Source organism: Sciurus vulgaris (genome assembly GCF_902686455.1).
Source record: "Sciurus vulgaris genome assembly, chromosome: 7".
Taxonomy (NCBI): Eukaryota; Metazoa; Chordata; class Mammalia; order Rodentia; family Sciuridae; genus Sciurus; species Sciurus vulgaris.
This window is the reverse complement of record NC_136467.1, coordinates 21,240,671-21,252,776: the sequence shown is the minus strand read 5'-3', so window position 1 is coordinate 21,252,776 and position 12,106 is coordinate 21,240,671. Positions and strand designations below refer to the sequence as shown.

Sequence of the window (12,106 nt, the reverse complement as noted above, 5' to 3'; positions counted from 1 at the left end):
ACAATCAAAAGCTGGTGCATTAAAAGTCTTATATAAAGTTACCTGCAGGCTATTTATACAAAGGATATATGAAACAAGTAAATGTTGTGTTTAGAATTGATATTTCATTATGTATATGCAAATATCATGATATTCTCGTAGGGCACTTTTACTCTTCATGAAGTTATCAGGAAGCCTTTGGTTTTCAGGGGCTCTGTGTATACCCCACATACTGTCTAGCACTAACCTTGCCCACTGTAGATGTTTTATACATAAAGGGTAAGGATGAGAGCAAATAAATATATGAAGAACAGTGTCCTCTTGTGAACCTCTGCAAATCCTCCTTGGCTACAGATTACCAAGATACCAGCGCATCATGGGAAGTAAGCTAGATCTGGGCCAGGCTGTGACAGCCCACGATCAGGCTTGATGCAGGAGGCAATGGAGAACAATCGTATTTATAGGGAACCTGTTTTTTAACTGAGCCTCACCAGCGAACTCTATATGTCTTTATATACATGCTAAACTGTTCTGTTCAAGGACCCTTAGTCTGGAATTTTCTTAAAGGGTTATTGAACAGTGGGCACTAACCTATAGTTAGAGAAGAGCAAAAAGTTCTGGTGTGCTGTTGCACCGTAGGGTGATTGTAGATAGAAATAATGTAACTGTGCATTTTGAAAAGCTAGAAGGGATCCTGAATGTTTCATCATTAAGAAGAGATCCGTGTTTGAGGATGCAGGTGCGTTTGACCTGTCAGAAGCATCACAGGAGTGTATTCACACATCTAACATCACATTGTACCCCCTGTATATTAGTATGTACCATTTTTGTTCTTATGTATCAATTTAAAAGTAAACTTAGAAAATGTGAAATAATCAAGAACAAAAGGCTGAATGGGGAGGCTGTGGGCAGGCCCTCTTCAGGAATAAAGAAGAGGAGAGCAATGGAATATTGGAGATGTTCTAACACTTGGAATAGATGTAGATATTTATGCCTTTCTACATTTAAAAGCAGAAAGAGCCTAGAGACAGGGAAGCCAAAAAAGGAAGAGAGTAGGAAAAGTTGATACTCCAAACTGCAAAGAATGGGAGGAAATATTGAAAAGCTACAGAGTTGACAGTTAAAAGCATGGAAATGTGGCTAAAAGAAGAGATTAGAAATTACAGACTGGAATTGCTATTTATTTCTTTAGAAATCAAAATTAACTGAACAGGATCAGTTCTTAAATTGAAGAGTCAAGCTAAGGACTTGAGACTAGAAATGCTTTTGGTTCAGTGTTGCCATGTGCAGTGACCAGTCATAATCCTTTTTCTCACCTGATTAGTGGACCTCTTAGAGTTGAACACAACAAATGAAGTTTTTAAACAGCACAAGCTGAACCAAAATGATCAGCTCCTCAGCGTCCCAGATGTCATCAACTGTCTGACAACAACGTACGACGGACTTGAACAAATGCATAAGGACCTGGTGAACGTGCCTCTCTGTGTGGATATGTGTCTCAACTGGTTGCTCAATGTATATGACACGTGAGTTTCTACTTCTTTTTCATTAAATTACGATCACTGACTTAAATATGTTGATAAAAGAAAATGTCGAATTTTTAAAGAGGCTTAAAAATCATGCATTTTTTACAAAGTACTTTCATAGTACTCAGCTCAGTGGAAATATTTATTTTAGATGTCGAAAATAAATCACTTTGCAAAGCACTAAACTCTTAGCAAGCAATAGACATAAGGGAATATGCGACTATTATTTGAAGATTTTACTTCAGTACAAAAGCTGTCAAATCGGTAGTATTCTTTGTCAAGAAGCTAGAGAAATCAAAGATAGCCAAGTCTGATTTCCTTTGCCTCCTTCCTTAATGTCTTATTTCATTTTTAAAAAGAAAAAAATCTTGTACTTATTGTTATGAGCTAAAATAATTTACTTGCTCTTCATAATCTGCTCTTTAGTCTTTGTATGACAGCTTACGAGCAATTTGAATGGCAAATGAATGGGATTTAAATTGTCTTTTGATATTAGCTTATTTATTGCTGGGTGGTTATGTGTATATATGGTGTTTTAAATAATGTATGCTACAGGACACTCTCTCTCTGTAATTTAATTAGGTGCTCACTGTTACATAAAGAGCACTCTCAACTTCCAGCATAACTCAACTGCCATTAATTTGGCCCTTGTGATTATGACAATGAATTTGTGAGCTAATCAGTTCTAAAAAGACTTGCTGTGGGCTGACATTTCTGAAACATTAGGAATTATTCATTCTTCTGGTAGGGGGTTAAAGTATGCAAAGCTGAACCAAGAAAATTAGGACTTTTGCCTGTCTCCAAATCTAAAAGTTATTGTCTCTTCTTAACTAGCTGTATGAAATTTTGTTTTTATCAGCCTTTAATTTAGAAAGAAGATAGATTATAGTTTATTACTCCACTTATTTAGCAGCTGCTTGATTCTATGTAAGAAATAATGATGGTGACAGAGCTTTATAAATGATTTATCTAAATTTTTATTTTTTATTAGAGAAATTTTTTATCTTTCAAAGTTCACAAATATCATAAAGTCTTTTTTTAAAATAAAACACCCATTGTGTGCTTAAGGGCCCTTAAGAAACTCATTGACACATGAGTCTCAGTTACCATAATGAATATGGGATTTACTACCTCCCTGTCTGATGTCTGTGAATACATTTCATTTTAATGCAAATTTTTGATTCTCCTAAGGTAAAATATTTCCATTAGCATTAAGCCATCCTTAATTTGCTCATCAATTTTTAAAAAATCCTCGACATTTTTTGTAATAAATTCACCAAAATAGCTGATCAATTAGGTATTTTAACTGCACAAGCTTATACTTAATTTACATCCCAGGAACAGTCCAGAATTCACAGAATACTTCATTTAACCCTATGGAGTATGGTAGCTGTGTACATCCTTCACATTTCAAGGAAGAACTGGAGATGAAATTGAAACTTTCCCTCAGCATTATCTATGTCTCTGACATGCTATATTAGTTTTCATTTTCTTTTTTTTTTTTTTTTTTCTTTTCTTTTTTTCCTACATAGGAAAAGTCTGACTTAGAGAAAACACAAGAGAATAAAGACCCAAAAGGAAAAGCAAACCCAACCCTAGGACTCATGGCCCAAGAGCCGGCTGGGAGCATGCCCCTTCAGCATTGGGGAATGCACTGTTCATATAGCACCTGACCCCACTTTATTAGTTTTCTAGGGCTGCCATAACACAATATGATGAGCTGGACACCTTAAATAGCAGAAGTTTATTTCCTCCCAGTTCTAGAGGCTAGAAGTCTGAGATCAAAGAGAAGAGGATTCCCCCCACCCACCCTGAGACCTCTCTCCTTGGTTTGTCAATGGCTGTCTTCTCTCTGTCCACACTTGGTTTTTCTTCTGTGCTATGTCTCTTCTCCTCTTCCCATAAGGATACCAGTCACTGGAGATCAGGACCCACCCTCATGACCTCATTTTAAGTTACTTAATCTTTTAAAGACCCTATCTCCAAGTACAGCCACCTGGTGAGGTACTGGGAGTTGGGACTTGGGCTTATGAATTTTAGAGGAAAACAGTTCAGCTCAACCCACGCATATGCTATTTTCACTGGACAGCCCAAGGGAATAGTGCCACTTAGTTGATCAGGAACCAGTGTGTGAAATGTTGTGATTCACATTCTAGGGAGTTAAATGTTAGCATAGTTCCACCTCCCACCATCAAATGTGGATACATAGAAATACTACACCAAAGTGCTACTTTTTATTTAGGATTGTGTCTTGAAATTTCTCATTTTTTATTTCAAAGGGAAAACATGTCTGCAGAACTTATTTCCCTTCCTTGCCAAAGAAAGGTAGGGTCAGATGGTGCCCATTTATTTAGTCTAGCTTCCTCTCTTGGAGAGGAGTACAATGGATTAACCTGAGGAAAAGAGCAGTTACTTTTTTGATGATAATCTCACATGTTCAGAATTAACTGCCCAAGTTTCCCTACTAACTTTGACTTACTCATTTTTCTATACAGTAATTATTAACTTTTTTCAAGCTATAGTTCTCATAACAAATCTAATGGAATCTATGATTTACTCCCTTAAGAAGTCTGTGAACCTTAGAAATGATACTTTCATTCAGTGATTTTGATATTTATTCATTGTATTAGTTAGCTTTCCATCACTGTAACAAATACTTGAGATACTAACTTATATAGAAAAAAAGGTTCATTGGGACTCACAGTTTTCAAGGCTTCAGTCTGTGATCAGTTGGCCCCATTGCTTTGGGTCATGCTGGGGGTCTGTGGCAAAGCAAAACCTCTCACCTCATGGCCAGGAATACAGAGAGAAAAAGGAAGAGACCAGATCCTATAATCCCCTTTAAGGCCAAGAGATCTCCTAATAGACCCAACTGAAAGTTTCTACCACCTCCCAATAGCACCACACTGGGAACCAAGCCACTAACACATGGGGCTTTGGGGGTCATTCCAGATATAAACTACAGCATTGACCATATATTTTTGACTCACTTATTTTTTTGATGTATCATGCAACTGAGAAAGGCATTTTCAGCTTCAACTAGCCCTTGAAGTAATAAGCGATACAAATATAGTAGATCACGGAATTCTCTAAGAAGAGAATTTTTGAGGATCTTAGATTCTGCCCTCTTAATTTTACTGATTGAAATACTGGTATGAGACCATTTATCCATAGCTACCTATTGCAGATTGATGGCTATGGATCTAATAGATGTTTTTGGTAATCAATTAATTATTCTTACCATATTATTATATCTAGGAAAACTAGTACTTTATAAATGATTTTAAATAAACTGTCTCCAGTTTTAACACATACTCAACTTCTCCTAATATTCTGAATTTTGTGAGAAAAAAAATCTGTATTCATTCGTTATAGATGACAAGAATTCAAAGTTTTGGTTCTGGTTGCTATGTGACTTGGCAGCCACTTAACTTTGGCATCTCAGTTTCTCACATGAAAAATTGAGATAAAAATATCTGCTCAGCTTATCACATGAAAGGTGACTGTGAAGGGCAAATGAACTAATATATGTAAAAAGAACTTTATAAGCCATAAAGATAAAATTGATTCCATTTATGAATTCAGTCTCACTCAGTCTTCATCTCTCCAGGTTAAAAATTCTTAATTTCACAATCTTCCTTCCAGATTTAATGGAAATGAAAAGCATTTAAATCATGATTTAAAGCAAAAGTCTGGAACACTTCGTTTAAATATTTCTTTCTTTACAGAGAATATTAACCCCATTTGTTGTACTGTCAAATCATTTTCCCCCACTGCTCCAATATGGATATAATTTTAAAGGTACTTAACTTTCCTGTTAAACTAATTTCAGAAGTTACTTATGAAAAACTGTCAGGAGGAACCAAATACGTAAATGTTGGGCTCTGTGACTCATTCATAAAATGAATTGACTCCCTATTGTCTTTCAAATCTAGATATCTTATTGGACTTCAGAATCCTCTATCCTGTGGCCCCAGATAACCAGTACAACCTGATCAGCCAGCTAACCCCAATGCAAGCTCCTGCCCCACCCTAACCATCTTATGTTGGTGCTCATACTCCTGCTTCTGTCCCCTTGCTCAGACTTTTCCTGCTGTCCTCTACTTATTCCTCATTGAGATAGTCCAGCTGTGTCATAGGGTCCCTGCCTGATTTTAGACTTACTTCCTGTATCAGAGGTTGTGAGTGATGACTGGCCAAAGGCAGTGATGTTGTCCTTGATTCTTCATTTCCATAAAGGCTGGCCTTCTACTTTATTTATTTCTTGTTTTACCTTTCTCACTAGTGTGTGAGCTTATCTTCTGTGTTTCCTTCTTGGTCCCAACAGTGCATAGAACAATGCTGGGATCAGAGCAAACCTTCCTAACCATTGATGGTGGCTGGCTGAATGATGAAATGATTGGCATTTTCAGTTGTCTTCCTGAGGACGTTCCTTTCTTGTCTTGTCATGATAGACTGGAGGCCACACCTGAATGTGTATCATTTTGATCTTTTTTTCCCATCAGGGATTGCTTTGTCTTTAGCCACATTCATGTCCTAGTCTGAGTTCATTCTAAAGCCTTTTGTTTTCTGTAAGTCTGTTGTCTGTGGTCAGAGAATAAAAACTTTCTGATTTTTCAAAGGAAGAAAGCAGACCTTGTCTATTTCATGTGATAATTAGGAACTCCTAAAAAATGTTAAGTAGAAACACAATTTGTAGCATGGCTCAGTTTAGAGATTCATTTGAAACTTACATTTTTTTAATTGTGAGAAACTGGAATGAATAGTTTAATTTAGAAATCATGCTTATAAGGGCTATATTTTTTAAACATTTAAGAATGTATTATTTCAAAGGTCATTTCTGAATGTTGTATATATACATAATTAGGATTCAATAAACTTTTTGGATATGACAATTTAATTACAAACCCATAGGCTTTTGAGAGACTATTTCAAAAATTTATTTTGCCAATCTCTAAGCATGCTTTCTTTTAAGTTATTTTATACTTTGTGTGATGTAATAGATACAGAGACTTACTTGAGTATGTATAATTTGAGAATGAAAAATATCAAATGAAATCACCAGTTCAAATACCAATAAAGGCAGGCACAGTGGCACATGCCTGTAATTCTAGCTACTGAAAAGGCTGAGGCAGGAGGCATGATTTTAAGGCCAGCCTGGGACACTGAGTGAGACCCTGTCTCAAAAATTAAATATAAAGGGCTAGGGATGTAGCTCAGTGGTTGAGCACTTGACTATCAAGCACAGGACCCTGAGGTTCAATCCCCAGTACCACATAAACAAAAAAACAAAACAAAACAGCAATAAAATCAAGATTTTATTCCAAATTTAATTTGGAAATATGATTACTTAAAATTACAAATATTTGGTTTTAACATATCAAGAGTTAGTAAATCTTATGTATTCATATAATTCTATAAACATTTGGTTACAGGTTTGAAGTGTCTTATACTTGTGCATTGAAAACATATCCTAAGAAAATCAACAATAAAAATCCGAATATTGACCCAAATCTGAAATAATAAATATAGCAATTAAAGTTTCTTTCTGGGCTGTATTTTATTCCATTGGAAGGATTGTATCTTTTTTAGTTTTTGTGATTCTTTTCCCATTCCAGCATTTAATAATGTGACCAGCATTTGGTAAATATCTTAGTAATTCTTTGATACATTTGAAAATAAAGACAACTCTCTGCTTTTTTTTTTTTTTTTTTTTTTGGGGTGCTGGGATGGAACCTAGGGCCTTGTGCTTGCAAGGCAAGCAAGCACTCTACCAACTGAGCTATCTCCCCAGCCCCAACTCTCTGCTTTTAAAGATAATTTTTTCTCCTATTTAACTTATCAGTGAAATTGAAATGGTTTCTTATTGGCATACTGTGAAATTATTTCTTAGCTTTGATTAGTTAATGCATTCTGGCTTTAATTATAATTGGATAGTTCCCTAAATACAGGCTTTGCACCTGTCTGTTTATGATCATTGACTATTAAAATTGCAATAGTCATTTATAAAGATGGGACTGAAAACCACCAAAGTAAATAAAGACGGCACATTTTAAAGTATTCAGCAAGTTCTAAGTTCTCAGTTTGTTGTTGATATTCTAGTCAGTTTTCTGAATTTGTTTTTAGATACATCAGTAGCCCTTTCTTGCTATATTGTCACATACATATTATTTATAGCTTTACTTGTCTATTTTGATTCTTACATTTATAATCAACAGATTTTAATCCGTTTTTCATTTTGCTTTAATCTGTCCTTAGTTCATATGTTGTATGTAAAGTAACTTCAAGCTCCAGAGTTGAATCAGACACAGTTAAAATGTCATGAACTTAAGGTTTAGGTTTAATGTTAAAAGCAAGTCTTGAAGGTGCAATCATTTTTCAATGGTTTATGATCTAGAAAATAGATATTCAGGAATAATTAACATACAATTTTAAATGCATCTAACACATTGAGATTCTTATAATTTCAGGGGTCGAACTGGAAAAATTAGAGTGCAGAGTCTGAAGATTGGATTGATGTCTCTCTCCAAGGGTCTCTTAGAAGAAAAATATAGATGTATGTAAGACCTTTCACATACCAGCAGTGCTGCTAATGATAATGATTATAACAGTTTATTGGAGACTTAATTTATATGACTTGCTAGTAATAATGGTTCCTTTGTTTTTAACCCTTACCATTTCATGTGCCTATTTGGACTAAAGGGGACAGCGCAAAGAGATTTAGATTTGCGTGAAATGAAAAGCTGATAGTAGGACCCCAGGGTGGAGAAGTCTTGATGGAATGAGGACCAGCCACACATTTTTATCTTATTTAATCCTTAATCTCCCCCCCAAATGTAGGCATTTATGATTTCTGTTTTCCAGGTGAGACAATTAATGGTGATATGGGTTAAGATCTAGTCAGAGGCTACAGAGCTAGTAAGTTGTGGGGCTAGAATTAGACTTGCGATTTTTCTTACTTCAAAGCCCAAGCCTTTTCCATTTGTATATAATCCCAGCACTTTGAAAAAAATGTATATTAAGATGAGGTCGAACATCTAAGAACATAGAAAATGATCCCAAATAATTATATTTGTTAGTTGTGGAAAAATAAAAGGTGGTAAATGTTTTAGATTTCATTATGTTTGTTTATAGTCACCAAATAAATTAGCAGTCCCTTTAGCTGTCAGTTAGTGAAAGACATCATAGTATTGGAAAGGGCATACGCTCAGGAATAGGGACACCTACCTACCTGCCTTTAAATCTCCATTGCTCAGTGACTGAATGTCCTTGGGCAGGTTACTTGATGCCTTGAATACTGCCAGCTAAGAGATGACATTACTTCCATTTCATAGTCCAAGAAGCTGAAATTTGGAGGATTTTCTTCAACTGAAAAATGAAGCTAATAATTCCTGCTTGGAAAGAAATTAGAGATAATATGTGAAAAATTCCTCAAAATAGCATTTGCTGAATAAATTATAACAGTTGCTGCAAAATGTCTTTTGATTCAATTTTATCAGTAAAATGTGAGTAACTTGATCTTGCCACGTGTATTCCTGGATGATTCTATACAGATGAATCTGTGCATTTGGAGGAGAGGGTGAGGGCCTATTTCATGAATGGAGATATACCAAAGTACAAAAGAAGAGGTTAGGGGTACAGCTCAGTGGCAGAGCATGTGCTTAGCATATGCAAGGCACTGGATTCAAACTCCGGTGTGAGATGAATTAAAAATCCACAGCAAAACCCCAAGAGGATGTTTGATCACAGGTCCTGAAAACTTAGCTAAGTTTTCTGTCTTAAGGGAACCTGCATACATTTTATGAACTTTCATTTTGGGGATCACTATGAGATCACTTAATTTTGAATTTCAGGTCACGAGCATCATGGCTTGTTTTCCTTACAAAAATGTCAGTGAAAAGAGAGGTGGATTTGTATGAAAAGAAAAGCCCATGGTAGTAGGATCCGGTGAGCGGGGCATGGAGGAGAGCAAGCCTAGAAAGCCGTACAGAAGCATGCTTTACATAAAGCTTTGGTTTTGTGGCACTTTATCCACGACTGAATCTTTAGCATCATAATCATGAAAAGATACAATTTTTAAAGCTAAAAATGTTATCATCTATAATGATTGGAAAAGGAATATGTAAATGGAAGCATCGATGTTCCAAAATTAGAGAAGGATTTTTTTTTTAATCATCTGTGATTTGGGGTTTTCATGTGCTCCTGAAAGAATTAGGGTTCTCTGCAAGGAAGAATTACAGTGCTGAACTTTAAAATGAATGCAAATTCAACCTCAAAGCTTACATTTTCTATAATTCAGCATTAAATGTTCAGAGTTTGGCAAGGGATGCAGAAGTCCCTGCAATGAAAATTTCTGCTATTTTATATAATCCATGATGTATGCCATTTTAGGACTTAATTAAATAAGAAATCTCTTGGGTTGCCATTTTTAATCTAAATCTTTACTGGGATATTGAGACTCTGGAAATGTTCTGAGGTTTTGTTTTGCCTTTCTGTAAGGTTCTTAGCAACTCTGATTCCAGTTTTGATTTCCCCAGTGACATCAGAACATCTTCTCCTTATTATTTCCTTTGTAAGAATTAATATTCAGGACAATTTGCTCTTCAGACTCAGTGGCAGAGGCGCCACTTAGGGTCAACTATTATCTGTCTGAACATCAATTTTGCAGTAGCCGAAGTCTGGTCCTCACCCCATGACTCCTCCCTCTCTCAGTATCTTCCTGAGACTATCCCTGGAGAAGGTTCTAGCCATCCCTTTACCCCAGGTTGAAACTGGTTTTCTTCCTGACCTCGTCAAAAGCACATGCACAGAGCATCCTTTTGAATGACCATTTACACCTTTTCTGGGTTGATTTATTGGAATTTGAGGCTTTAAATTGTGACTTACTTCTTGTGTCCCAGTCCTACATCCTGGGCTGGGGAGATAGCTCAGTTGGTAGAGTGCTCGCCTCACAAGCACAAGGCCCTGGGTTCAATCCCCAGCACCGCAAAAAAAAAAAAAAAAAAAAAAAGAAAAAAAAAAATCCTCTGTTCCCCCCAGTCCTACATCCTGACCTTGATGTTAAAAATGTGAACTTTTATTAGAATTTAGAACAATGTCATGGTATTTAAGGACACTCTTCTCTTTATGTTTTGTGAGTGGTCTCACCTTCACAGAGGCATGACCACATAACTCTCTACCTCAAAAGATGATCGTTGGGCATGGTTGATCTTGCTGAAAAGGTACACTCTAGAGATTATTGCACATATGCATCAACTCTGGATTTACTGATAAGCCTCTTCCCAGGAATGGGTTTACAAGAAGCATCATGATGAGACTCCTCAATAAATATTTCCTGTCTATGCTAGTCTTATTTTTAAATAATGAAAAAGAAACAAGTGGTACTCTAAGCAAATCTAAGTAAATAAATGATAATAAAAATTAAATTTATCTAAATTGAATTTGCTTTTCCTATATGTGCTTATAATTAAAGCCATATTTCATTAGAATTACAGTGTCAATACCACTGAACTTGCTTCAGTTGTTTGAAAATTCACTGTCAGTATTAGATTTACCATTATTTCCCTTTAAAAAAAGACTGATATTTGTTGATTTGATATTTATCAGATATTGTTTGAAAATGACTTTTTGAGATCCAGTAAATATCAGATCTTCTCTTTATAAAAGATTTCACATGAAGAGCATTTAGAGTTTTATGTGCTTTTGAATTTTTAGACCTTGAAAACTCTTTCCAAAAAACATTTCTATAATTAAGTGAGTTGTTGTTATTTGAAATCTCTCTGTATACCAAAAGTAACATACCTTAGTAAGTTATTTAATTTATTAAGTTATTAGCTTTGTATTAGCTTGAAAATTATTACAAAATCGTAATAATTTTCACATATTGTAATAATTTTCACCTTCAAAATATTGCATGCAATGAATAAAAGATAATACAATGCTAGATAGAAGAGTTAATTTTATTGATTTAAGAAAGTTAGAAAATAAATCAGTGCTAAAACCTAAAAAAGTGAAAGGATACACAAATTTTTTAGTCTTTAATTTGAAAAAAGTTTCATTACATGAGATAAAATGAATATTTTTTTTATAACTAGTAAGGAAGAAACAGGCCCTAAAGAGAGAATGCATGTCTCCTTATACCTTTTAGTACTTCCTATATAAAATTGATGTTAACATAGAAATCTTTAAAAGAAGCTAAAACGTTTATTTAATAGAATACCCATTTTAGGAGTGAACATAAAAGATTGGTAAACAAATCATTAAAATTTAAAGGTTTGCTATTTAAGGTCCTTAAATAAATTCCTTTGACAAGTCATGATGGAAGCTTTGTTTTAACTCATTGTGTTTCTTAAAGGAAACTCTTAGTGAGACATAAAATTAACCCACATGCATTTAGTGTAATATTTAAAAAGGAAATCTGTATTAATTGATCTCTTTGTGTGCCGTTGTCTCCTGAATTCTGAATATCTTAATATCCCACATGTCTCTAGTAGGGAACTAGTCTCCAGACATCTAGAATGTTAAAATAATCAGAATTTGGGAGACAATTAATCTGATTGATGTCCCTCTTGATTTCTTGTTTTTAATTTACAAGGTTCTAT

The 12,106-nt window shown here is 35.0% G+C and overlaps 1 protein-coding gene across 9 annotated transcripts in view; it reads left to right on the top strand.

Annotated features, from left to right (window-relative positions):
- The window catches only part of UTRN (utrophin), a gene marked incomplete at its 3' end in the record, with an annotated part of 506,460 nt that overhangs the window by 442,478 nt on the left and 51,876 nt on the right, over positions 1–12,106 (top strand). For all 9 annotated transcript variants that reach the window (XM_079146787.1, XM_079146786.1, XM_079146788.1 and 6 more), the window contains 2 exons: positions 1,304–1,505; positions 7,976–8,061. In XM_079146787.1, the coding sequence (XP_079002913.1) occupies positions 1,304–1,505; positions 7,976–8,061 (288 nt within the window). The remainder of the gene's footprint in view (positions 1–1,303; positions 1,506–7,975; positions 8,062–12,106) is intronic.